Genomic DNA, 27,700 nt, shown 5'->3' on the forward strand with positions numbered 1-27,700 from the left:
ATATATCCCCCAGATGCCCTGCTCTGCTCTGCCAACTGCAGGCTTCTCATAAGCCCACTTCAAGGGTATGAATAGGAGCATGAAGGTTAGGCCAACTACATAAATCATTCGAGAGACGGCCAAGTGCAATGCCAAGACCAAGACCAATAACCGAAATCTCAAAACCAAAAAAAAAAAAAACAAAGAGGAGCAACAACAAAACAAGCACCAGACCCAGACTCCGACTCGGGAACACGGACACGAACAAAAGAAGAAGTAGACGGAGAGCCTGCAAAGCCGTCTCGACCACATATAGCCCACTGTGCAAGACCAAAAATGTTGCCGCACATTTTGGTTGCTGCAAAACAACATTGGCAAGGCCTCCATGGCGGATGGATCCCTCCACTCTGCAACGCTCAGAGGCAGCCATTGCTGCTTGCTGCTTGACGCTTGCTGCTTGCTGCTGTGTGTACATATGTATGGGGCAATACATGTATATAGTATGTGTGAGTGTGTCCAATGGGAGCGCCACTTGCCGCTGGCCGCCGGCCGCCTTCCGTCATGGGAGCCGAGACCAAGACAAACTCCTAAATAAATTCATTAAAATTATCCCCCAAGCTGGGCCGTCCCACTCGCTCTCTCTTTCTGTCTCTCTGGCCGTTTATCTCTATCTCTGTCTCGCACGCGGCTGGCTGGTGTGTCCATGCGGCCGCCATCAAGTGGCAGCCCACATTTGTGGGCAAGTGGAAGGAAGCCAGTGCCAGTGCCAGTGTCAGTGCCAGTGCCAGTGCACTTCTGCCATTGCAGCAGCTTCCTTATAAGAGGCAGGCGCAGACACAGACACAGACACAGACAGTGGCAAAGCGCGACTGTGACGCTGACTGAGACTGCGGCAGTGGCAGTGGCAGTGGCAGAAGCTGAGGCAGAACCAAAGACGGTCGAAAGGAGGGGTCCTGGTTTTGGGGTAAGGACAAATGCCGAAGCTTAAGAAAACCGTCTCTGAGAATTCTCCTCTCTGAGACGCAGACCGACCACAATACACTCACATGCTTTTGTGCTCTCTTCTCTCTTTCTCCATCTCTACTTCTCTCTCTAATGGCTAGCTGGCTCTCACGCTCGCTAGCGTTGTCTCGTTCTAACACACTTGAGGCCAAATACTTGGCCAAGTTTTGCCAAAGTTTGCAAACCAAAATTTCACCGAAAATGTGACACCAACGAACCAACCAAACGAACCAAACAGTCGGCGACAGTGGCGGCAGCCAAAGGGGGCGTTCGAGTGGTGGGGGGGGGGGCCCTCCCCCACCTACCACTACTTGTAGGCAGTGCAGTGCAGTTCAGCATCTTCATCATCTCATCGTTTACGCCCAGCCAGCCCCCATGTCTTGAGCAGGTTCTTCTGCTGCATTACTTGATTGGCATGGCTGCATTACGATTTCCGTTTTTCCACCTATACAACTACACACACACGCATATATAGTATAGTCATTGATATCTGTACAATACATGCAAACTAGGTCAAACAGGCAGCACTCAAGACGAGGAGGGGGGGGGGGGGGGGGCCCGCTTTTGTCATATCAGACTCTCTCTTTCTCCGCGTCTCTGTCTGGGATCTTTTTGATGAAAACTTGTATTCAGTCAAAACAAAGCCATGGAAAACCTTTGAGGCAGTGGAGAGGGGGAGTCGGGGGCTGAGCAGCATCAGCTCAGAGACTTCGAAGCAGATTAAGACTATTTTCTGTTGTTTTGCCAGAACTCAAGCATTTTCGAGTAGAACTATGCATGTACTATTGAGATCTGCCAGCCCCTTTTAGACTTATGGTTTTCAAAAGCACTCTTCTAAAACTCCAACGATAATAACTATGCAGATATGGATCCTTCCATGGCCGAATTGAGTCGAGTCTAAAGTGTAATGATTTTGTCCTGCCAGATGATGCGTATACTTAAACGTTCCCAGCTCCCTTAAGTAAAAGCCACCTGTGCAAGTTATAATGAGTGAGCGAGAGACAAAAAAGAAATTTTCACATTTTACACAGTAAAAATGACGATACGAATACCGAGTCGATTTGATTGCCTATATAAGGAGGGCTCTCTTACATATGTATGCACTATATACTACACAGCTTGACCAGTCCTAGAGGGAATGATTCAAGATTCAAGATTCTGTTCGAATAGGTCGGATCTTGCATACAAACTCTCCATGAATATCCTTCGTCCCTTATTATATTTTTTGTCGAAATGTCCCGGCCATATTACTATGTGCTCTTCTGCAGTATATATAAATACATATTTATATCTCCATTTATGTGTAGGCGAGCTGCTGTGTATCCCAGATGGGACACAATTTTATAGTTGGGTTTTAGTTTTGTGTCACACAAAATGGCAGCAGTTACAGCCCACAGAAGTACGACGATCGGTGATGGTGGCGGGGGCCTCTCCCCTGGTCAGTCCTCTTCTGCATAGCATCCCCTACCCTGCTGTCACGCCTCCCGCACCGACACACACATACACATACAGACACAGATCTGAGTAGTGCCCGCCCACGATGTCGAGTGCTACTTAAAGTTAGCAGCGGCTCCTCTGGCGACGGCGATGGCGACGACGTCGCAGCAGCAGCAGCAGCAGCAGAGCTGTGGCAGTGTTAGTGGCAGCGCAGAGCAGCAGGCAGAGGCATACCATTGAGCAAATTGTGTTGCCATATAATATAGCATCATGTCGATTTTGGGTAACCCAAAACTATGTACATACATACATACATATGCCACTGTCTGTGTGGGCAATGGCCAAGCCCCCGAAACACACACACACACACAGACGCACACAGACGCACTAGCAGCGACGTCGACAGTGGGTACCCCCATAACAAAAACCTAAATATGCGGTCCTGTAAGGGGAAACCCTATGTGCGATAAAGGGTTAGCCACGCTTGGTGTCAGTTTTGGGTTTGCCATTTCTACAGTTTTTTTTTGTTTGGTGTTTTTCCCCTTTTTTTTTTTGGGGTCGGACTTTCTTCGGCACACCACGTAACGGTATTCGTCGATGCTGCTGCCTTGGCGTGGCGTATTCCCATTTGGGGCAGGTGCCGGTGCCTCCCCCCCTCTAGTAACCCTCTCCTACGGCATTTCGATGTATGTGAGTCTGTATGGGTCTGTGTGTGTGCGTGTGTGTGTGTGTGTGTCGGAGCATAACGCGGTGCCATTGGTGCGCCACAAAAAGCTTTCATGAGCCCCAACGTCCTATGCTTATGTTTCCCTTCTCGTTTTTTGTTTTTGTTGCGTCTTTGCTTTCGCTTCTTCTCCTTATCCTACTTCTTCTCCTACTTTTTTTTGGGTACCGCAATGTGGGGAGATATTCTGGTTGGTGGGTATGGTCAGGGGGTGGTAACCAGGGGGCTTTAGAAGCATCCATTGTTGTAGGGAGTGGGCGAGAGCGGAAATTTGAGCCATTTTCCATCTAGGGAAAAACTTGGACTAAATTTGGCGAAGATTACAATGCGATTTCATGTGGCAAGTTCGCTTTAATTATTGGTGGGTAATCTTATAGAAACTTGCAAGAAAAATATATTAAAAATATTTACTAGGTGTTCAAAACGTAATCTTATTTTCTTCAACCCATCCCTCCCACCATAATCATCGTAATGTTTTCGAAAAGTAAAAGACCATTTCTCTGTGTAGGATCCGAAAATTTCGCTTTTTTTTCTCGCTCACTCCCCATTTTCTTGCAAATAATGCGCGGCCCTACCAGTTAGGGCCTTGCTTATAAGAATGGGTGATCGCTGACTTGTAACCGTGTCCACAGCCGTGGCTCAGAATAATAATTTAGTTCTCAATTATCAAATTTAGATCTATTTATGTTATTGCAGAAATCCTTTAATCAAATCCCAAAAAATGTGTATTTAAAAAAGAATTTTAAAAAAATTTGTAAGCTAAAAGAAATCCTTGGTCATTGATACAAACCAGCAGGATATAGACCCCATAGGAATCCTATCCCAATACAAAATAACCATCTCGTCAGATCTGTTCTTGGCTCTTAGTACTGAGAGCATCTTTAGCGGTTTGCCGACGGCAAATGCAGCGCTTTTCCTTTTCCCTGCCGCCGACGGCATTTCGACGAGGGACGCACGGCCCGGCGCCCAGCGAGAGAGAGAGAGAGAGAGAGCTAACCAAAGACCCACCCACCCACTACACCCGCCCACACCCGCAATGAAAACGAAAGGCGCTCTCAAAAAGAAACCCAAAGCAAAGGCAAAAACAAAACAAAAAGAAGAAAAAAACTCAACGGCGCGCAACAATTTCTCACCACAAGACGTTGCCTTGGAAAAAAGACAAGAACAACAATAAAGGAAGGAGCAGAGAGCAGAGAAAAAAATCAAACCCACTCGGGCTCAAGCCGATTTTCTAACTCACCACATGGTCAGGGAGGGGGGCTGGGGGCTGCTACTGTACTTTGCTGCTGCTTGCCGACAACCCATTCCACTCGCCGACGGATTTGAGCCAGTCCGACGAATCAGGGGAAATCACCGGCAACAGTACATGGCCCGAAAGTCACTCAAAGCTCGCGACTCACTCAAAGTGCGAGAGCGAGAGAGCGCCTGCGCTTAGGCACACGCACACACTCGCACAGTAGCCGCGACGCCGGCAGCGGCTGCCTGAGTGGAGAGCGCAGCGAAGGAAGCTTCGAGTTCGTTTTCTCTGTTTCGTTTCTGTTCCGCGGCGGATGCTGCCGCTGCCGCTGCTGCTGTTGCTATCTTTTGGCTACCGATATTTTTGGTTACTTTCGTGCGCACTTTGCGGTAAATTTGAATGCTTTTTTTTTTTTGGTTTATTTCGTGTTTGTTTTACCGTTGGCGATTTCGTTTTCGTTTTTTGCCGTTGATATACTTCTATTCTTCTAGATTAACCCATATTTTACAAAGTTGTTGGTTTTGTTCTCTGAGAAATTAGCCAAAGTGCTATGAGAGTGGAGAATGGATATGGCAGATTGGGGAAAGAATGGCGAATGAAGGATTGACATTGAGGATCCGAAAATTGCGAACAGAGACTGACGAGTAGAGATGAAGCTTGTACAACGAGTACCCCCTCGAGAAGAACGAGAAGGAATGACTAAAAAGGGCTAAAAAGACTATACAAATACTTCTACGGAGAGATTTCATAAGCTATGTCTTTTATAAACATCATCCAACACTTATTAGCACCTTAAAGATACTTCACACACAACATTCCCCCTCCTGAAAGAACCTGTGTGATGCCTGGCAACCCTGGCACCGGCAAAGGTTAATCACCTAGCACTTACCGAAATATTCGCATCATATCATCTTGGCACAAAATAATTCAGCAATTTATAGATATTTCATAAAGTACCAATCACCAATCCACCCCTGCTGGCGTGGCAACCCTGGAACTAGCCCAAACACACAAAAAAAAAGGAAGAGGAAAAAAATTGGGAGCAAGTTAATAAAGACTTTGGGCCAGGCAGCTGTTGCCAATCACTTATCAGTGGCATTCGCCACAGGTGAGAGCTCAGTTGGATGTCCTTTCCCCGTCGCCTTTCCCCTGTTGACAACCACCCGCTGGAGAGCCGGCACCCCCACCACCTCTTGGGTGGGTAGGTGGAGTGTGTTTTGTCAAGTGTCTGTCATATCAGTATTTACATGTATTTGTTGTAGATTTGCAAATTGTTTTGGCAAATTTGTTGCTATTTTGTGTTCTGTCAGGGATCCGTGGAAACGGCGACCCCATCCATCTCCATTCGTATCAACCGCCCTCCCAATACACGCACAATACGCACAAATTTACCGTTACACAAGTGTTGTCAACACATGCGTTCGGTACGAGATTCAGTGGGGGAGGAGGAGGGTGAGGAGAGATCCAGATTGGGATGTAAGCGGGAGACGGTATCCAGATTGGGGTGGTGTGGAAGATGTGTGGCTGGGTGAGTGTGATGCCCTGGCATACCAATCTAACCCACACATACCCACACGCGCGGGGCCAAGGCCAAGGCGTAACAGGCCGCAAGTTATTACCGAGACGGGGCTGCTCAAAAAAACATACGTAGCATACTTTTTCGGGCAGAGCTAAAAAGAAAACAAAATTTCATTGCTTCTGCTGCTGCTGCTGCTGCTGCCTCTGTTCCCTTTGGCATTTGGCAAACATATTTTCGCAAATGTTGTAAATAATTTTAAATGCACACCTTGTTGCCCCAGACTTAGACCCAGCCCCCGCCCCAGCCCCCGTTCTGGTTCTCTCCCTTTCGGCCTGGCATGATAAGGGGAGGCCAGGCGATAGGCCGGGGACAGGACTCTTGGGCGGAGTCCACGACCCTTGGCGTATTAGTGTCGCATTGACACGTAAATTGACATGAAATTGAATCAATGCTGTAATATGTCCTTGGGGGGCAGCGGCAGAGAGAGAGAGGAGAGCAGGCCCCGAGGCTCTTTAGACCTACAAGGACAATGACTTTAAAATATCTCCCTTTCTACACATAGTATATGTATGTATGTTTTGCTCTTGTCAGCCAAATTGAGCTGTAGGCCTTTGGGCATGCCTGCTCTACCCTTAGCCGCTCTCACACTCCCCCCTCAACCGAACTGTGACTGTGCAAATTTTGTGTGGCTGTCTGCATGTTTGATTATATGTACTAAATCATCTCATTCTTTTCTTTCACTCCCTTTTTTCGGTGTCTTCTTTTTTTGGGAGGTGGAGTGGCGGGACTATGAGTTTATTAACTTGTTTAAAGACTGCAACGTTTAACCCTTTAAAGCCACCCCCCATCCAGCCAGCAAAAATAACAAACAAACAAAAATGAGATGAAAAACGTGTTGGAACGATGACAAAGAACATGAAAGAAGCTGTTCACTTTTTACTGCCACTGTGGGTCTATGTTAAGAGATTTTAAAGAGGCTAAATATGAAGGATTCGGAGGCGTAGAGGATGAAGTGACTTTGACAGAAACAAAAACTGCCACTCGAAGTGTTTAGGAATGCGCACAAGGTACATAAGTTATAAGCTCACGGATCTACAGACTGAGTATTGGGTATTAAAGTAGAGCCGCGGCCCGTGCCGCGCTTAGCATGCATTTTATATTTTAAACTGTGGGTTAGTACATTTCTATTGAATTAAATATATTAAATACTAGAAATCAATCAAATTAAGGTCTTGTCCCACAACTAAATAAAATTAGAGGAACAATAGTCCATATTGATGGATTTTTTTGTTCTTGTTGGAATACATTTCATAGAAACTGGTAATAGTTTATTATTATTATTATTTAACAATCTGCCACTGATTTTTTGGGTCATTCTCTTGCCTTTTAAAAACAACAACTGACTTGAAGATGAAATAATTGATTTGATCTCCTCTCGATTGGCATTCTTTGGCTTTGAAGCAGACCTCAACACAAAGTGCCCGGACCCACAATCCCCTTACTGCTCAAAGGATAAACCAAATGTGGTGCAGTCGCTTTACAATTGTCTGTATGTGTGTGTGTGCGTGTCTGTGGGTGTACCAGGGTGGACTCAACAGACTTTGATCTTTGCCCGGGCGCCTTTGCCTTTGACAGCAGCCAAACAACAGCAGGACCAAAAAAAAAAAAGGGGTTTTAAATAAATAATCTTAAATGAGGAAAAAATATACACACGCACATGCATATATACATATATACAATGATGTGTGGGTGGGGGTGGGGGTGGTGCTCCGTCTGCCATTGTCTTGGGACGTTTTGGGGAAATTAATTCGAGCAGAAAATTCATTTACAACATTAGCGAGACATATGCACACATCTATGTATGTACACACACACACACATCCATGCATGCATAGACACACAGGAGGAGCCCTGGCTCTTTAGGGTTTTATGACATAAATTACATCAAGCGCAAAATTTTAATATAATTTTCACTAAAAACGCAACGTGAAACTTTTTTAGTTACACTTCGTGCCCGTCAAAGGGTAGGGTGGAGGGGATGGGGAAGGGCAAAGGGCAAAGGGGAAGATGTAATGCGGGGAGGCAACGCGTGTGTGAAACAGGATATCCGCTGCGGAAGCTACAAATTTTCCACTTTTCCACACAGAAAGTGAGTGAGCAAGAGGGTAGAGGGTAGAGGGCACCATGTCCCAGGCACCTTCCGAAGGATGTGTATGAGAATGTGGGGTAAAATGGGTTAAATTTGAGAGAAATCGAGGGTACGGGGTGGGATGGGGTGGAACCTTGTCACTAATGTGCTTTTGCTTACAACGCCATTTTATATTTATTTCGTTGCAACGTCTCAGGGGCGAGAAAGGGCTCACAACTACATATTTGCCGAGTCCTTTTAATCATTTGGCAAACTTTCTCTGACACGCAGCAGCAGCAGCAGAACCTTTTCGTATGCCAAAAAACTACTCACTACTCACATACATACATATATAAGTAAGCACTTACACACACACATACGAGCATATAGGAGAAGCACAAAGTCCTTTTAGTTTTTAATGTAATTTTTGAGACTTTTTCAGTTGCTGTGTCACTTTGCACCGTCGTTGAGAGATAGTCTACTAGTACGAGTACGAGTGCTGCTCCTCCACTCAGTCCACTCAGTCCCAACGTCTCTCTTTCTGGCTTTCGCCATGTTTACTCGTTCCCCTCTCCCTGTCTCTCAGTTTGGTAGTTGTTGGCGAAAAGTTTTCTTATTTTTAAATGATTTGCCAGGACAGCGGACTAGGAGTGGCCAAAGGTTTCCAATAACGACATCCGAAGCATGTGTTTAAACCACTTTCAAATCAATAGGAATAGTAGGACTAGAAATCAAAGTGAACCCTTAATGGCATATTAATCATCTTTAGCATCTTTAATCAAGCATACCCAAACGAAAAAGAGATACAAGATGTTTATATGTACCACTCCTTATTTAAATCTAATTCAGAAAAAACATATTAGTCGAAGGCCTAGAGTTCGTCTAAATTTTAATTAGAATTCTGCAATTAATCTTGTAAATTATATAAACAATCAAATTAAGAATTTGAAACTTCTCATCATCATCATGAGTTGAATAACCCACGACTCTGACAGCTTTGTAATGATCAAGAAAAACGAGAGCACAACAAATGATGCCACATCTGAAGCAAGTGGTACGTAAGCCCTTTTGGCGAGGGTCTCAGGCACCGGCAGCATACCCATCTCCCAGTCCCCAGACAAACGAAAACGAATCGTATTGAATCGAACCAATGTGAAAAGGAACCACCCGCAGAGCTCTAAAGGCATCAACAGAGGCAGGCCTCATAAATTTCATAGTGAAATTGTTGAATTTTAATAAAATCAAAGCGTATCAAACGCGATTTGTTCACCAGGCGACGACTGTTTCTGTTTCAGTTTCTGCTTCTGTTTCTGTTTCTCGGGATCCCCCTCCAAAGCCCAGTCACAGTCGTCCTTGCCATCGTTATCCTTGTTCGCAGTCTGGTTATATCGCGTGTTTATTGTTGCAACAGTCGCGCGGGGCTCTTTTAAATAATTTAAGGCTACGCCTGCTGCTGCTGCTCCTGCTGCTGCTGCTGCTTGGGGTTGGCTTCGGTCGGAAGGACGGGGTACGGATTCGGGTTCAAGTAATATCCAAGAGGATATTACCATCCCCCGCGAGACGATGCGCATTTCAACAGCAGCCATATCCTCGAGCACATTGAAGTCAGCCTCCGCGAGCTGCTGCCGCCGGGCTGCTGGCGCTTTTTGTGACTCGTTAAAGGATTAAAATCATTTTAATGGATTTTTCAAGCTGTTGTTTTGTTGTATAATTGTCGCCTCTATTGTGTCTCTCCCAGTGTTTCCATAAATAGGGCACACAGACACACACACAGCGAGCGACAGGGTGGCTGTGAATCCGTCTCTAACTGAAGGCCGGAGACTTGTCCCCCCTGATCCATTTGTCATCATCTTTATGCTAATGGCTGGAGGTGTTAATGAAGCCAGTAGTGGGTTCTGGGCACAATTTGGATTGGATAAATATGCTGGCAGTGGGACCCATAAGGTTCGAGCAGTTGAAGAATATTTCAGAGGAGCTACTAAATCAATATCCTTTCTAATCAAAGTACCTACTTCCAAGTACTTCCCAAAGAGGCTTGCAACTTCTATGGACTTTCAAGTCTCAAAAGGCTATGGGGCTCAGGGGATATGCAAAATGAAGCCCAATCTTGTAAGATCCCCAAGAAATAAAGTTCCCCCAGCTTAAAGAGTTAAGCTCTTTCGCCCCAAGAACATTTTCATATTAGCTCCAGCCAATCCATTCAGCATCGGCTCATCTCATTAGGGCATATCCAGAGACCCTAAGGCTGGAGATGAGTCGACTGGCCCTCCCAGACAATTGCATGGAAATGGAAACTCTGGCATATAATGAGGGGTATCCAATCGGGTTATATACACAAATCTCTAATTAACCTATAAGCCAATCCAGATGGAACTTCGCCCTCTCTCTCTCTCTCTTACTCTCTCTCTGTGCATGGCCCATAGCCTTTGGCATTCGGTATTCGGCATTTCGGGCTTCGGTTCGTTTAACCCCTTAAAAAGGTATATTTATTTACAGCTAATTTCGCGTGCGGCCCCGCGGCTAAAATAGACAAGCAATAAGCCTGCCTCACCTCTCGCCCAGCCTCCTGCCACCCCACTGCACGCCACCTGACATTGATACGTGTGGTTCGGTGTCTAACGAGCGACAAGCCCTTGAGGCCATTTGACAAAGCCGCTTAGTTCCGTTCGTTCCAGGATCCCATCCGCCCATCCACCCCATCCACTCCATCCACCCCATCCGTCCCTTCGGCCAAGTGGTAATGCTATCGTTTAAGCCGGGTTTTTTCATAGCCCTTGCTACTGTTTTTGTTGTTGTTGTTGTTGTTGTTGATGTGCTTACCTGGCAACTTGAAGGGCAATCCGGCCATAAGTGGATCCGGTCCGAAGCGCTGCGGCCCAAAGGCGAACGGATGGAAGCCCTGATGTCGGACTTTGGAGCGTGGCTCCCGTGGCCCATCCACGGTCACTTTGATGGCCTTCGTGTACGTTGCTATCTGGATGGGATTCGTCGAGATGACTATTGTCAGCGTGAAGCTTTTGCCTGTCAATTAGAGGATGAGAAAATACAAGAAGGTTATCCATCAGAAGCGATTTTGATTTGCCATTTAAATGGGATTATGGTAAAGGTCAAATTTGAGAGCTAAGATATCAACGACATCATTTAGGAATATTTGAAACACTCTAGAACTCCTCTTTAAACCAAGAACACTATCAGGAGCCACCGAAATCCGAAATCTGAAATCCCACAGACAGAGGGACGATGCTCTCGGTGTTTGGTTAATTTTTTGGCAACCGTTCCCATGCAATCAACGTGCACAAATCCAGCAGCTGCAAATTATGCTGTGAATTTATAGATCCTCTATGTCCCTATGGGTTGCCATGGTCCAGGGATAAGTTCGAGGAGAGATGGGGCACGGAAATTAAAGTGCGGAATTTGGCATTTAGCGGCATTGAATCCGAATATTTTCGCGACAATTAATGCCCGACGGAGTTGTGAAAGCTTCATAAAAACAGAGCACACAAACATATCACAAACGAAGCTCTGCCATGCAGACACCAACCGAATATGTGGGGGGTGGAAGGTTCCTCGTAGGGTCCGTGAGCCGGGATCGGAAACTGCATACATTTCCTTCTCTTACAATGCAATATTTAAGCACCCTGCGGCAACTTTTACATGGCAACTATTGTGGTCTGGGTCCGGGTCCATACCATCCCCCAGTCATTCCAGTCATCCTTTCTCCCCTCTAAATAGAACTGTGCATTTTTGAAATATCCATAAACTGGAACTCCCAGACGACGCGACGCGAGAGATGTCGGGGGGGGAGCGCGAATATAAAATTCATTTGCCAAACATTTTGAATGCCAAAATGCTTGAGTTAATCAACAAAAGGTGCGAGGGTTGTCCTTGCCCTTGCCTCAGCCCAGGATGGAATGGGAAACCATGGGGTGGAATTCTGGTTGAGGCAAAGGAAGGTCGACTCGATTGCATACAGGATTAACCTCGATTAACCCACAGCTAAGATGCAGTGGGTAAGCTTTAAATTAGCCAAGGACTCGTAGCAGATATTAGAACCATCAAATAATTATCAAACTAAGCCCAAACTAAACTATTTTTGCACTTTATTCTAATTAAAAACACTCCACGAGGGCTTAACCATATTTCTCAGTCTTTTTGGGAATGTTTTGCAGCATCATATCATCATTTCACTTAAACGTAAACTTCAACAGCACCCAACCAAAGTCATTTGCAGCTTTTGGGTCCACATCCAGAGCCACATCCACAGCCTTAGCCAACCAAAAGAACATATAAAAAACAAACAAACTTCTTAGATTAATATTAAATTAAACGAAGCATGCAAAAAACGCAAGAAGGCGGTAATCATTAAGACAAAAGGCAACAAACAACTGACGACAGTTGTTGGGCTTGGGCATGGGCCCACACAATTTTAAGGGCTGGAAAATGGCGGAGTTGTTGAACAGAGAAGAGAACTTGGGGACCAGAAACCCCAGAAACCTACACAAGAAAACAAATGAACATAAACAGGCGAAACGAACCAAGAAACCCAAGAAAATGAAATGAAACTTTTTTAATTATGCGCCCTCAGATACTCGCAACAGCAGCAGCAACAGCAACAGCAACAGCAACAAGCGGCGAATGGGGGGTAGAGTGGTGTAGTGGAGTGGAGTGGAGTGGAGAGACGCTCGATGTAACCAAAGAAGGCTCACAAAGTGGCTAAAGACAAAGGACTTTGGCGTCTATTTATTTTAACTTCTTTTCAGTTCGTTTTGTGTTTTTGCCAAATGAGCAAAAATTGCAAATAAATCTGTAGCTGTTGGCCATTTTGCACCACCCTCTAAGCACCCAGCACCCATTACCCATCACCCACTCCCGTCGCCCACTGCGGCCCTCTGGCTGTGTGGGCGTGGCATGGAAAACAACGGCGACAAAGAACTTTTCCCTGCTAATAAGATGAAAAACCATTAAAAGTCGACACAAGTCGCGTCCATTGCAAGTTGAGACCTTCAAAAGTGGTGTTGGAATGTGCGCCGGGTGGGGGGTGGGGAGCTGGCTTGTGTGGTGGAATTGGGGTGGTGGTGGTGGAGGGCTGCCGCTGCCGCTGCCACTGCCGCTGCTGTTGTGCCGGGTTAAAATGTTGACATTTTCGCAACAAAGCAGAAATTATCACCACTTTGCAAAAGGCGACGACAACGACAACGACGACGATGCTGTAGATGGGCATGGGAATGGGAATGGAGAACAGTCTGCACCCTTTTTGTAGAGCCCAACGCTGAATTCATGTGCACGTGTTTGTGTGTGTGTGTGTGCGTGGGAGTACAGTAGAAACTAATTAAAATAGACCCCAGAAAAAAGTGGTATGCCATATTGTTGGATAATCCAAATAGTTAAACAAGAAGATGATGCCATTGGTATCTGGGAAATTCGCTTTGAATTTAATATGATACGGTGATGCAGCTACAGTGAAACCTATTTCAGTGGCTGTCTCTCGAAATGGTTAGCTATGTTTCCTTTTCATGGACAACTTTTCCAAGATAGCATTCCTCTAAAATCTTCCCCTTCTTTCTGGAAGCTTCACTATACATCCATGTATATATGTGTGTGTGTGTGTGTTTGTCTCTGTAAGTGTATTTCGGGCGTTAAGTGATTTTAAAACAAAGTTTTTGAAACGTTTAACCTTACACAACGAAAATGTTTCATTTGCTGGCAGCAGCCATTGCCTGCATTTTAACTTTCGATGCTGATAATGAAGGCGAAAACCAGGACCAGGACCAGGAACAGGAACAGGACCAGGACCAGAGCTAGAACCCAAGCAGTGTGGGGCACAGTGCGGCGCAAGGACAACAGGGACACCCAACAACAAGGGTTCGTATGCTTAGGCAATTTAATGGCTGCTGTTGCTGGGTCGGTATTCGGGAGCTGTTAATGTCGTTAGTAGCATGGCGCCATAATTATAATTTGACATAAGACAAGAAGTCTGAGGTTGACAACAAAATGACATTTTAAATACACAGCACAGCAGCACAGCAGCAGGACCGTTGGAACAACCCTCTAGGCCCAGGGCCCAAGGCCCAAGGCCCAAGTCCCCCACACCTTTTACCCATTCTGACGACTGCGCTCGTATTTAGACACTTAACAGATCATAATTTTAACACTTTGCCTTAATGCCAGAGAATTTGCTTAATGGCCATGGCTCGACGAGGCTTTGCCATGGGGCTGGAGGTCGCCTGTCTTCACACATATGTAGGCCGCTTTAATCCTCGCCCAAACTTGCATCTTGGAATTCCCAGTCATTTGTAAGCTTCTTAGCTATAGCTTACACTCCTGTCTTTGGGATCCCCAGCAAAAACTCGTCCAACCCAACAGAAACAGCAACAATATCGTCAGAGTTTATTTGCATAAACTTACTTAAACTACCACTCCACCCACCGTTTGGCTGTTGCTCCCCCCTTTTTTGGGAGCCAAAGATAGATACTCTTGTCCGCCATAAATATTCATATGTTTATTTCATAGCAAATAATAAATAAAAAGAAAGGCAGAGAGAATGAAGATGGAGTGGAGTGCCGTTTGAGGGTAGACTTTCCGTTTCTCTGGGATGAAACGGTTTTTGGGTTGCACGATTCTTGTACTACATTATGTACATATTTTGTATTTAAGTTCGTTTGGTTTGAGCTGATGTTTCAGGCAAACGATGTCCAAAGGAACTGTATTTGTCATCGCAGCAGGCTGTATATGCGGCAGACAGAACCTCACTGCCTCAAAAGCATTTCACATAGTCACGAATAAACTAAACAACTCGACAGAAAATTTAATTCCCAAAAGTTGAAAACCTTAATTTTTTTGAAAACTAACTTTACTGCAACGAAAAATCATCAAGCTTAAGCAGAATGATTCTTCGTATTCCGTCTCGCGGTGAGTATTTCCATGGTACTCCTATTGGGGACCTTTGGGGGAATTATGACCGTCGATTTCCTAAACCTACAGGTACGCTGCGGCACTTTTCCGTGGGGCCACTCCGCTGGTCCAAGGCTAGTTTCCAAAAGGATCCCCAGACTAGTGTCGTGTTGAAGACCGTCGCAAAAAAAGAACCGTCCGCCCTCGTGGTTTCAGTCAAGGCCGAAGCTGTCTGTGAGGTGACCAAGGACCAGTCGCAGAAATCTAAGAAGAGCAACATTTTGAACGACGTTATGAAGAAAAAGCACAACGATTACAGCAAAGACTACAACGAGCAGAAGCCTGGCCCGACTACGATTTCTGGATATGGTCAAATGGGGTTGCCGCAGTTGGGCAAATCGGTACCTTGGCCTGTGTACCGGGGCCCTTTGCTCAAGGAGTTATTAGAAAAGGATTCCACCCCAGTGGACGTGGTCCCCACAAATGAGAAGAGGAAGATGACCCGCCGCGACTATTTGAGACTGATGTACAAGGAGGAGAGACTAAAGAATCCCAAGGAGAAGAAGCCGGTCGCCGATTCAAAAATGGACTACATGGAAGTCGACAAGAAGCCACTGAATCCTGCACGAGTGGAATTCGTGAATCTGAAGTGGAAGGAGCGCCAGCACGAGGTGGGAAAGCGGGTGCAGGAGGCAGACACGAAGAACAACGACTCCCGATTCAAGATGACCACGGGGCTGAAGGGGAAGATCGACTAGACGAACCCCCCTCTTTGCACATACCAGCTGCCTCCCTCCCTTAAATTGTTAAAATTCTTGTTATGATCCAGCAGTGATCCATCACCAGTTGGTGTTTGTGGTCCGCCTTTGCACTTTGATTGCATTCAATATATAAATTATAAATACAAATTAGAGAGCAAAAAAAACAAATAACGAATAACTGATAAGAGGCTCAAAGGGTGTGGCTATGAATAGGGAACATTTTGTTCATATTTTCCCCCTTCAGAAGTCAGTGGTCAAGCAGTGCACCGCTTAAACCTGAAGGTTTGGTTCGTTTTCCATTGACATGATTCAGCAAGCAGTTCATCCACAAAACCTGAAGCTTTGGTTCAAGCAGTGCGCCATTAAACAGTGTATATCTTAGCGTTGAGTGTTTTCAAAGTCATCGAAAGACAACTATGTTATGGGACAGCCAATTTCTGCATGGTATGGTTATATTTTTAGAGTTTAGTTCTTTGATGGCGTTCTCCAAATTGTCCAAAGAATGTGAAAGGTAGGCATTTTTAGCAAATCAGCCGCAAGCTAATATTCTTGTTGTTTGAGATGTTGTTTTATTGTTGGTGTAGCGTTTGTTATCTTTTGGTATGGAACAACAGTTGTGCTTGCTGTATCTGTTTTACCTTCTCTTTCAGCTATTTCCCATCTTTGTTCCTCTGCTATCCCCTTCAGCTATTTGTGGCGGTGTGAGGCAGTCAAGGATCTGAGGTTCGTTTCGGTTTAATAATCAGATATTGTAACCCTTTTTTCGCGCAATTTGTTGGATGTTGGCTCTTCTTGTAGCCGCTGTAGTTGTTGCCACTGTGTTGACATCCGCTTTTTGTTGTAGCTGGCAGACGCCATAACCGATTCTGTATTGCATGGCCATGGCCCCGGGGCAAGTGTCAGTATCAGTGGATGATGTGGATGATGCGGATGATGATGATGCTGATGCTGGGAAAACTTTCCCACATGCCAGCAAAAAGCGAAGGCAAAGAAGCGACAGGGAAAAAAGGAAATTAAATTTCCAGCAAAGTCAAAAATTATATTGGCAATAAATGAAGACACGGCCGGGGAGTCCTAGCCGTGGCTGGAGCCATAGCCAGACGTAACGCGCCCTGCAATTACGACTTCTCATTTGCGGGGGTGGCTGCCTCGGGGCATGGGGACGGAACGGTGGCTAGATGGGCGAATGGTTGGGATCTGGTGGGAGGCACGCAACGTTGCCAAACAGGAAGCCGGAATCGACGTTTATTAAAACGGAAACTCGAGACAACTGTGCGGCGGCGGCATCAACATCAGCAGAAAAAAGCAAACCAGAAAAGAGAACAGTGAAAAATAAGTAAGAAAGAAAATAAACGCGACAAAGACGATGGCTATGGCGATGGCGACAAGGACATAATTCTGTCCTTGGGGCTAGCTGATAAGCTCAAAGACCCCCAACGCCGTGACAACAACCACCACCCCACAAGTGATTCACAAAGACACAGCCCACTGGGCCCATCCTCCAGGACTCCCGGACCCCAGAATCCCGTGGACCAAATGACCAAGTGGAAAGGCAAAGGCCGCTAAATTGCAATTTTCTAGATTTAAGCGTGAACAATAAATGTCACATAATCTGTAAGTAGCCAAATAAAAGGCCAGACCCGGCGCTCCCCCTCCCCCTCCCACACCCACTGCCACTCCCACTGCTACTCCTTGCCGAACGGCCTAAGCTATTTAATTTAATTTATCGCATTTTAAACATCCAGCCAAAACAATCAAGAGCGCAAAGGAGCCCAACAAAAATGGTAAAAATAATATGTATATACAGCAGATTTATTGATTGCGGTTGCAGGATGGGAAGGGGGGGAGGGGGGAGGGGGATCGGAGATCAGAGCATGACTTTTAAATCTGTTCAGAGTTCTATATAAATCCAATTTGTTGGAGTGTCATGTGATAAGAGAGAACGCGAGAAAAGGGACGGAGAGAAGCTGTCCCGACCAATCTCATTGGGGAATTTATTGGCAGTGTAATATGGTTTGGGTCTAGCCTAATTTATAGAAAAAATATGTGAGATTTCGAATACAGACTCTTGAGATACGCTCTCGCTCTCGTGACAAGAGTGGGGAAACCCCATCTCCACCCACTCCACTCCACTCCACTTTCACAAACTCAACCTTCCTCCATGCCATTCATGAATGATGCGGGCAAGAAAATCCTATGACACATTTCATTATACAAATATCAATTAAGCACACAGCAAATACTAATTGTAAGTGTGTATGGAGCAGAGTATGTGTGTGTGTGTGTGTGTGTGCCACCACCAACCGGAAACAAGCAACCCACACGGACCCAACCCCAACCCCCAACCCCAACCCCCAACTGGACTGTCATAAGGGCTGCTTCTGCCTCGGCTTCGGCTTCGGCTTCGGCTTGGAAGGCGGGCAAATTTTAATGAAAATTAAAAATTCAACATCAAAAGCAAGAAAAATGTAAGGAAGGCAAACGCGTTCCCCCCCCCCCCCCCCCCCCCCCCCCCCCCCCCGCAAATCCACAGCTCCCACAAAAGAAGTGTTAATGTGTTATCTGATTTATTTATGTACAAGCCCTACCGCCATCCCTAATTTCCTTCGCATGCAAGTGTGTGTGTGTGGAAATTGCTTGAATTTGTGTAAAATTTCGTGACTTCAATTAAATTCCATTCGATACTCAAGGAATTTCGAGATCTGATGATGCGCAAGTAATTTCCGAAATTGGATACTGTACTCATACGAGTACGAGAGTGTGCCACCAGCAAACAGACAAACAAATACTAGTACTCGTACTCGTACTCGTACTCGTATACAAATGCAAACAAATGTCTGTCTGTCTATCTGTCCGTCTGTCTCTCGGTATATATCGGGTGTCTGTACATTTGTATTAAATCAAATTTTAATTGCGCATACTTGTCCCTCGGCAAATATTTGCAACGCTCGCTCGCCACCGCCTTTGACTCTGGCCTCTGTCTCTGTCTCTGTCTCTGTCTCTGCCACTGACTCCCTGTACGTGTGTCTGTTGTCTTTGATTCTCTTTCTCTGACTTGCTGCTTAGACTTTGGCCAAAATATTTTAGCGACAAGGAATTTAAGGCCAAACAACCAACCAGACAACAGACACACAGAGCACGCCAAAGCTTGGCAAACAAACATTATGAGCAAACAGACAAACAAAGAACAAAGAAGATTATACATATACAGCAACAAAACAAAAAAAAAAACCAAGAGATGGGGTCAAATTAAGCTTTCAAACTGGAGAAAAAATTAGTGGATGGATTAGGACAGACATTTAAGTATAATATACGAGAAAGCTAAGAAAACTTTACCTTCAATATTCAATATTTCTACGAGTACTCCAGGTATGAAAGATGTCTTTAAATATTTGTAATATCTAACAGATGTCCGCTCTACGGTCCCGACTAAACACCGTATTTCTATAGGTTATTCCCTGATTTAATAAAATATCGGTGGGGAGTCTGTGTTAAACCTAAAAAAGCAGAGAAAACTTCGCAGAAAACAGTAGACTCCATTAGAAAAAATCTATATTGGATGCTTAAAAATTGTCCTCGCTGCATTTAAAAAACAATTAATTTCAGTCTAAGACTAAGTATAACTTAAGAAACTAATTTCCAAGGTGGTCCCAAAGCCTCCTTCTTTGATGCGGTCTATTTTCCAATTGGAAACAGACCAAACCGAAATGGAAAATACACTTACTCTGGTCAAGGGTGGGGGGCCCTAACGATGCGCCATCCAACAATTGCTCCAACATCTACCAATTTCTATTCCTCCTCCGTCGAACCGAAAGAATCTTGCCACACAGCGTGGGCAGGTGGGTGGATGGATGGGTGACTTTTTGCCGTGGCTTATGCCCAACTTCTGTTAATGCCTAAATAAGTAGAAAATTCTGTCCCCTCCCTTCGCCGGCCCTTGGTTCTGGTCTCAGGGCCACACAAAAGTATCTAAGCGGCTGCTCCTAGGAAATCTGTCAAATGTCAGTGGCAGCCAGCGCGCGGCAACGTTGACGTTGGCTCATTAAAAAAGCGAACTTGTCCTTCGACTCCCATCCAAATCCACAGCCGCTTGCCAGTCGCTTGCCAGTCGCTTGCCAGCCGCTTGCCGCTTTGGGGGCTGTAGTTGACACCTGGCTTAAAGTTTGTGCCTGTGTCTGTGTCTGTGTCTGTGTGCCTCCTGTTGGCTCCGGTTTGGTTTTAGCCTGGCACAAAATGGCGGCCTGGGCTGCGACCATTTTGGGCTCTGCTCTTCTTCGCTGGGTGTTTATCACATTGCTGCTATTAATTAAGCTTAACGAGGTTACCGTTCGCAACCACACCCCTACCCAACTAGGCAGCCCAGAGATAAAGGGCGAGTGGTTGCGGAGGAGGTGGAGAGACCTGCGAGACCTGACATCTTAGTGCGGCAAACTTCATAATGAAATTTCACCTTCATCTCATTAAAAGTCTTGAGCATTTTTTGGGACCACCAGGAGCCAGTAAATTGATGCGTGTCCGTGGAAAAGGGTTTCCCAGGAACTCTCAACTCTCAACTCAGAACACAGCCACGCCCAGTTCCCAGTTCCCAATTCCGCCAAGAGCCAGAGCCAGATGCAGAGACATGGCCGTGTACAGGGGGCCTGTTGCCTGTTGCCAACGCTGGGGCGCATATTTAATTTTTAATGAAGTTTAATGGATGCCGGAAGCTTTAAAGAAAAGCAACTGAAAAACTCATGAACTCAGGAACTCAGGAGCTAAGCAAATGAGGAGGGCACCAGGCACCAGGCAACAGGCGAGGCGAAGCAGAGTGAAGCTTGAAGCCAGCTAGTGAAATGTATGCTACAATATTTACTCCAAGTTGTGGATGCTGCTTTAGCGGATATTACTGCTTCTGTTGCTGCTGTTGCAATTCTTTGGCTCTTGATGCTAATATCCACTCTCACCAAAAAATGAATTTATCCAAAAACTCTTCGAGTATCGGGTGCAAACAATATCAGTCATTAAGTCGTCTTCAGATTAGTTTGGAAACACTCAACGCTACTGCTTGAACCAAAGCTTCAGGTTTTGTGGATGAACTGCTTGCTGAATCATGTCAATGGAAAACGAACCAAACCTTCAGGTTTAAGCGGTGCACTGCTTGACCACTGACTTCTGAAGGGGGAAAATATGAACAAAATGTTCCCTATTCATAGCCACACCCTTTGAGCCTCTTATCAGTTATTCGTTATTTGTTTTTTTTGCTCTCTAATTTGTATTTATAATTTATATATTGAATGCAATCAAAGTGCAAAGGCGGACCACAAACACCAACTGGTGATGGATCACTGCTGGATCATAACAAGAATTTTAACAATTTAAGGGAGGGAGGCAGCTGGTATGTGCAAAGAGGGGGGTTCGTCTAGTCGATCTTCCCCTTCAGCCCCGTGGTCATCTTGAATCGGGAGTCGTTGTTCTTCGTGTCTGCCTCCTGCACCCGCTTTCCCACCTCGTGCTGGCGCTCCTTCCACTTCAGATTCACGAATTCCACTCGTGCAGGATTCAGTGGCTTCTTGTCGACTTCCATGTAGTCCATTTTTGAATCGGCGACCGGCTTCTTCTCCTTGGGATTCTTTAGTCTCTCCTCCTTGTACATCAGTCTCAAATAGTCGCGGCGGGTCATCTTCCTCTTCTCATTTGTGGGGACCACGTCCACTGGGGTGGAATCCTTTTCTAATAACTCCTTGAGCAAAGGGCCCCGGTACACAGGCCAAGGTACCGATTTGCCCAACTGCGGCAACCCCATTTGACCATATCCAGAAATCGTAGTCGGGCCAGGCTTCTGCTCGTTGTAGTCTTTGCTGTAATCGTTGTGCTTTTTCTTCATAACGTCGTTCAAAATGTTGCTCTTCTTAGATTTCTGCGACTGGTCCTTGGTCACCTCACAGACAGCTTCGGCCTTGACTGAAACCACGAGGGCGGACGGTTCTTTTTTTGCGACGGTCTTCAACACGACACTAGTCTGGGGATCCTTTTGGAAACTAGCCTTGGACCAGCGGAGTGGCCCCACGGAAAAGTGCCGCAGCGTACCTGTAGGTTTAGGAAATCGACGGTCATAATTCCCCCAAAGGTCCCCAATAGGAGTACCATGGAAATACTCACCGCGAGACAGAATATGAAGAATCATTTCGTTGCAGTAAAGTTAGTTTTCCAAAAAATTATCAGGTTTTCAACTTTTGGGAATTAAATTTTCTGTCGAGTTGTTTAGTTTATTCGTGACTATGTGAAATGCTTTTGAGGCAGTGAGGTTCTGTCTGCCGCATAAACAGCCTGCTGCGATGACAAATACAGTTCCTTTGGACTTTCACTTTTCTCTGTTTTCATTTGATGTATAAAAGCAAGTGCGGAGTCAAATATTCAAGCGGACTGTTTGTTTTGGGAACAGCTTGAAATACGTAAATATTTTGAGCACTTAATCCACGTTCGCTCGTTGTTTCAAATGTCGCTGGGAGAACTAGCTACACTTTAAACTTATAAGCCCGATACTCAGTCAGGGCAGACCGCGATCTCTCTCAATTTTCCATACATACTGTAATGATTTAAATACTTTTCCGTTGATTTGCCTCGTTTAAATGCCATTTTCCATTTACATTTTATCGCCTTTATCGATATTTTACAATCAGCCTCAGAGAATAATCAGCTAATGCATTACATATTTCGATACAACGAAGGTTGTAACCCAACGCCGCACACAAGCAGCATTCGTTTGCCCAAAAATGTAAGTATCTACGGCCGAGTGTCCACCTCCTCCGACTCCACCACCACAAAGCTAACTCTCCCTGCCCAGTGTCTCCATTTGTACAGGGTTTCGGGGCTAAGCTGAGCAATAAGCAGGCAATAATCACTTGCAGTTAATTAACATATTATCGCAAATGCAGCTGCAGTTGCAGTAGCAACAGCAGCAGCAGCAGCAGCAACAATTGCAACAAGAACGCTTAGATGCTGCTGCTGCTGCTGCTGCTGCTGCTGATGCACTTTGGTAATGCACTTCAAAGTGCTTACACATCAATGCAATGGGCAGCCTCTCATTTACATGCATATAGCATATACAGCAACAATAATTACATGTGCCGGATCCCCCCCCCCCCCCCCCCCCCGTCCCACAGCCTTCGCATTCGCCTTCGCCTCCCCCAAGCAATCTCTTTCAGGCCCATGGCCAGGCCCATACCCCGGTCGGTGGGCGTTGGGCGATGGCAGCATCCAAGTGATTGTAATTCATTAGTAGACAACAACCAAATGCATTTCCCATGTGCCTGTGTGTCCGTATCTTTGTGTCTGTGTTTCCGCTTCAATGCAGCTGCAGTTGCAGTTCCACTCCCACTGTTGCACAGTTGCACGGTGCAGTGTTGCAACTGCAGCTGCTGATGCCGCCATTTTATCTAATTGCGTTGCCATCACTCCCTCGCTACGTCTCTCCTTCCCTGTGTCTCCTCCAACTCCCTCTCTTCAATACGCATACGCCGCGTGGTCCATATCATTAAAATTACGAGTGCTGCGCACCAAAAAACAAAAAAAAAAAAATCAAAAAGGGTTGTGTAGCCAAGGCACAGCGAGGGCGGGCTCAGTAGTTTGCCGAAGCCACTAAGAAAGGTTAAAGTGGAATTTTGAGTGCAGTTTTATTCGGTACTAAACGAAAACTAAACTAAACTAATAGAAACTAACGATCGGTCTACCTACCACTCGTATTAACTGGGAACAAAGCTTCTGCTGAGTTTTCTACCCACAGGCACATATCAGTTCATATCCGTCGAGCCAGCCTCGTAGACCCTCATCTCTTACTTTCCCTTCTGATTGGCCCTCATAAATTTGTTGCATAGCGGAGCGCCCTGGAGTGTCTGCAGCCTTGACAACTGCAAGTGGCATTAGTTGTAGCAGCAGCCAACAGCAAACGGCAACGGCAACGGCCAATGCCAATGGGAAACAGCGAACAACAATTACAATTGCAGGCTTTGCATTACTTTTTCCTAGTACAAGGGATTTGCATTTGTTTGCTAATTGAAATTAAGCAAATAATGTAGAAGGAGGGGCCTGCTAGACCCCCCCGAGTATCCCCAAATTCCAGGGAGAAGTCGGATAGAGAGAAAAAGGGGGACTTGACCCACGTAATCCTTTTGTAGCGCATTAAAACAAGATAGGTCCGTCCCCCGAAAGACAAAAAAAAAAAAAACCAGAAAATAAAATAGAAAGGGTTTCCCGGCTGGGTTAAATAATTTAAATCCATTTGTAGAACATTTGATGCTGCTGCCTTTTGGCAATTGTCACGCCGCCCTTTATATTTTTTCTATTTGCTGTGCCCCCCCCTTTCCACCCCCAGATAATTAGTAAGGAAAAAGCAAGCGAATCCCAAAGGCAGAAAGAGAGATCCCCATAATCAAATGTTTAAAAAAAGATTTGCCAAAGTAAATCCCAAGGAATTATTTGCCACTTGAAACGTTTAAAAATGTCAAACAAGTTTCATGGATAGATGGTCGGCTGGTTGGAGGGTAGAGGCCGATGCCGATGCCGATGCCGAGGCCGAGTCGAAGCTGATGCTGATGAGATGCCCCAAAAGACGTCTGTGACTCTCCGCCCCCCAAAAAGCAATCTCTCGCCTTTTGAGGGGTCAGACAAACTTAATGAGCAAATTGTCAAATGCCGCGGCAAAGCGAGCACTTAGACATGCCCGGGGACACCATACCCAGCCCCCTGCCATCCCCCGGCACGGACTGCGGAAATGAAAAATAACTTGGCGAAAGCGGAGACCCTGATAAAGCTGCACAGCAAAGGAAAAGTACAAAGTTGTCGCTGTTGTTAGCCATGTTTTGTTGGGGATTTGAATAAACAGTTACGCTGATTTAATTTGGCCAAAAAAAAAAAAATGAAGAAGTCTAAGAAAAAGAATAAGAAGGAAAACCGAAAAGCGAGAAAAATGAAGACGGGAGACAGGAGACGGGAAATTCTATCACAGTATGTTGTCTGTCACCCTCGATTTGATTTTTAAATTGCGTTCGTGATAAATTGACGAAATGAACAGCAATAACGCCCCAAGAGCCCCATCCCCCCAGAACCCCAACCCCATCCCCAAACACGAAAAAAATCTCAAACAAAATTGACAACTGTCAAGACTGTCTGCTGTCTGAACGCCGCGGCGTTGCCGCCGATTCGCCACTCCCCAATAGACATATAAAAATTAACTACAGACTACTTATCTTATTTGTTGATGCCAGCGACGAGTCATGAGCGGCAGTCGCAGTCGCAGTCGGAAGGGGACAGGACAGTGTCAGGACAGGGAAGGACAATATGAAAGCCGGAATCCCCAGGAGTTTGTCAGCGGCTTTTGATGTGTCTGAGCGTGAGTGTGTGTGTCTGTGTGTTGGTGTGACAATATGCGTAGATAACATGCGATGACTGGGCAGGAAGCAAGCAATCAACTCAACCGATACGATATTCTGAATGGAAATGACCAAAAGCCAAGGAGGAAACACTACAGAAAAAGGTCTTGAGGGGGCTCAAATGATGTCTAAAACCAGCTAAAAAGTACTGCCATTTCCCATCTCCAAACTGTTTGAACTATAATAGTTTTTTGTAGTTTAAGCTGTGGATATATTTATGGGCCTCCATAGTGGATCTGACTTTGCTATGGCCTTTACTTACCTCTTCCGCTCCTTCCCACAAATCGAAGATCATTGAACTTTGCCACTTGGTTCTTCATCACCGCCGTACAGTTGCGCAGCTCTCCGCAGAAATTCTCATCGTTGCCCGCCCGAATGGTGACTATTGTCCCATCCATGACCTCGCCCAAGGCCAGCACCTTGAAGGCAATCGGCAGCGTCTTGTTTGATCGCCAATGCGTGGGTAATGTGGTGCAGACCTGAATCAATTATGTATTAATTATCCAAATTAGGTTGAGAATTTGGGCAACATATTATCGACATGGCGTCAGCGATTTAATGCCACTTACCACATGGGGTGAGCCCGTCTTGACCAGCTCGCCGGGATGTTCGGCGAGCAGGACGTCGACGGTGCGCTCGATGAGGTTCTCTGGTGTCAGATATGGACTAGTGTCCACCGGTTTTGTCTTGGCATTGTTACTACTATTATTATTATTGTTGTTGTTGTTGTTGTTGTTGTTGTTGGTGGTGGTACTATTGTTGTTGTTGTTGTTGTTGTTGCTATTATTATTGTTATTATTGGAGGAGGACTCTGCATTACGCCGCTTCGTGGTGCTGCCGCCCGTTGTGGTCGTTGCTGTTGGAGTCGTTTGCTGTTGGTGTTGTTGGTGCAACTGTTGGTGAAGCTGTTGGTGCTGCTGCTGCTGTTGTTGTTGTTGTTGTTGTTGTTGTTGTTGCTGTTGCTGCTGTATTTGATTTGAGGTGGTCGAACTGACCTCAGCAGAAATGTGCATTATTGCAGCTGCTTATAGTTGGTCCAAGGTATTCAGGGCCTCTCTGGTTTCAGCTTTGACTACGTCCTTTCAGGCTGTACACGGCTGCTGTTGTGCTCCTGCTGCTGCTGCTGCTGCTGCTGCTGCTGATGGTTTGGTTTTTGGTTTGATTTCAATGTTGCCTCAAAGAGTCGATGCTTTCAATCCGATCATTGTCAGCTCATTTGGTCAATCTGGAAAATTAATGTGGATTGCGAATGAAATTCGGATTGAAAATGTTCCGTGTGGGGCTGTTCTTTGAACTGAAATTCACTGGAAATCGACTTTAACAAAGAAATGTCGAGTTTTTGCACCAAGATCTTGTGCTGAAGGACGAAGTTCAATACAGCGCTTTATGGAGTTGGTTTTATCAACAAAATAAACGCATAAAAGACGAAATTAAAAGATCCCATGACAATTTTTACTATTAAAAATATTACACTCTCGCAAAAGCTTTGTAGAAACCTTTTTTTGGAATGCGCCCAACGTGAGAATATTAATTTTTGTTCTGTTTTTTTTTCTTTCTGTAATATCCTCTTTTGTTAATTTCCTTTCTTTTGTATTCACATTCGCTGCCCGCATAAGTATGCTGCATTCTTTTTTTGTTGCTGCTGCCGCTGTCATCGCTGACAACAACTCAATTATTATTGCACTTTAAACAAGAACAGAACAGAACAGAACAGAACAGAATCGGTGGCCGATATCTGTATCGTATCTGCATCTGCAACTCCACCTGCATTTGTCTCTGAATATGGCCAAAAGCGACATGGACTGGAACGAACCCGATACCAAAACCGAAACGAAACCAAACCAAACCAAACCAAACCGAACCGAATCGAACCGCACACCTTTGCGCACAATTTGCATTTAAGCCGACATCGGCGAGAGCAGCTCAATTAAATATTAAAAAATCATAGCCAATAATGATGAAGAGCTGAATCTGAATGGGAGGATGTGTATGGAGTCAGCTGAGCCGTGGACCATGGGCCGCAGCATAAACTAAGATGTATGACGGCATCTGTTCCGTGCCGCATGCGAAACAAAAACAACAACAGAAAAAAGTTCATTTCATGTTCGTCAAATGGGAAAAAAACGAGAGAAAAATTATCGAAAGCGCCAGATGTTGCCAGCCTGTGTTTGGCCACCAAAAAATCAACAATGCTCTTTGTCCCCCACACAGACCCCATATCCATGCCCATATCCTCGTGCACGCAGTGTGGGTGGGGTTATGGTAGCTCTTGTATAAATAAAAATCATTTGCAGGACCCAACCAGTCGCGTTTGGTTTTCGCCACGTTTCTTTTTTACCAACTACTTTTGTAGATTCCCTCTTTAAACGGGGGGACTCAAAACTTTGGCCTGGCGTTTGTCAGATCCTAGGGCAAAACATAATCTTCCCACTCGCGAAGTTTTTCTGGGTAAATAAGACTTTAAGGATTATGCTAATAGGTACCAGTACGGGAGAAAAATAACAAAGGAACACACTTAGAAACTGATCTGATGATCGAAACGATTGCTTCTAAGAATAGAGAAATAAATACATTAAAACAAAATATATTAAATAAATTAGTTTACTAATGCATTT

The 27,700-nt window shown here is 45.4% G+C and overlaps 3 protein-coding genes across 3 annotated transcripts in view; 1 reads left to right on the forward strand and 2 right to left on the reverse strand.

Moving 5' to 3' along the window:
- The window catches only part of LOC108165185, a 32,253-nt gene that overhangs the window by 1,964 nt on the left and 2,589 nt on the right, over positions 1 to 27,700 (reverse strand). The window contains exons 2-4 of the mRNA XM_033389329.1: positions 25,655 to 26,310; positions 25,348 to 25,564; positions 10,847 to 11,047 (exon numbers count right to left, since the gene is read on the reverse strand). Of these exons, the coding sequence (XP_033245220.1) occupies positions 10,847 to 11,047; positions 25,348 to 25,564; positions 25,655 to 26,098 (862 nt within the window). The 5' untranslated portion in view covers positions 26,099 to 26,310. The remainder of the gene's footprint in view (positions 1 to 10,846; positions 11,048 to 25,347; positions 25,565 to 25,654; positions 26,311 to 27,700) is intronic.
- Positions 14,784 to 15,851, forward strand: LOC117193393. The gene is made up of 2 exons (XM_033398145.1): positions 14,784 to 14,935; positions 15,008 to 15,851. The coding sequence occupies exons 1-2, from the start codon at positions 14,911 to 14,913 to the stop codon at positions 15,673 to 15,675; spliced, it is 693 nt and encodes a 230-aa protein (XP_033254036.1). The 5' UTR covers positions 14,784 to 14,910; the 3' UTR covers positions 15,676 to 15,851.
- On the reverse strand, positions 20,910 to 21,967 carry LOC108165186. Its single transcript, XM_017301256.2, has 2 exons — positions 21,817 to 21,967; positions 20,910 to 21,744 (listed from the first exon to the last, which is right to left on the reverse strand). Exons 1-2 carry the CDS (start codon positions 21,839 to 21,841, stop codon positions 21,077 to 21,079), a joined length of 693 nt encoding a protein of 230 aa, XP_017156745.1. The 5' UTR covers positions 21,842 to 21,967; the 3' UTR covers positions 20,910 to 21,076.

The sequence above is a fragment of the Drosophila miranda genome, chromosome XL (genome assembly GCF_003369915.1).
Source record: "Drosophila miranda strain MSH22 chromosome XL, D.miranda_PacBio2.1, whole genome shotgun sequence".
Lineage (NCBI taxonomy): Eukaryota > Metazoa > Arthropoda > Insecta > Diptera > Drosophilidae > Drosophila > Drosophila miranda.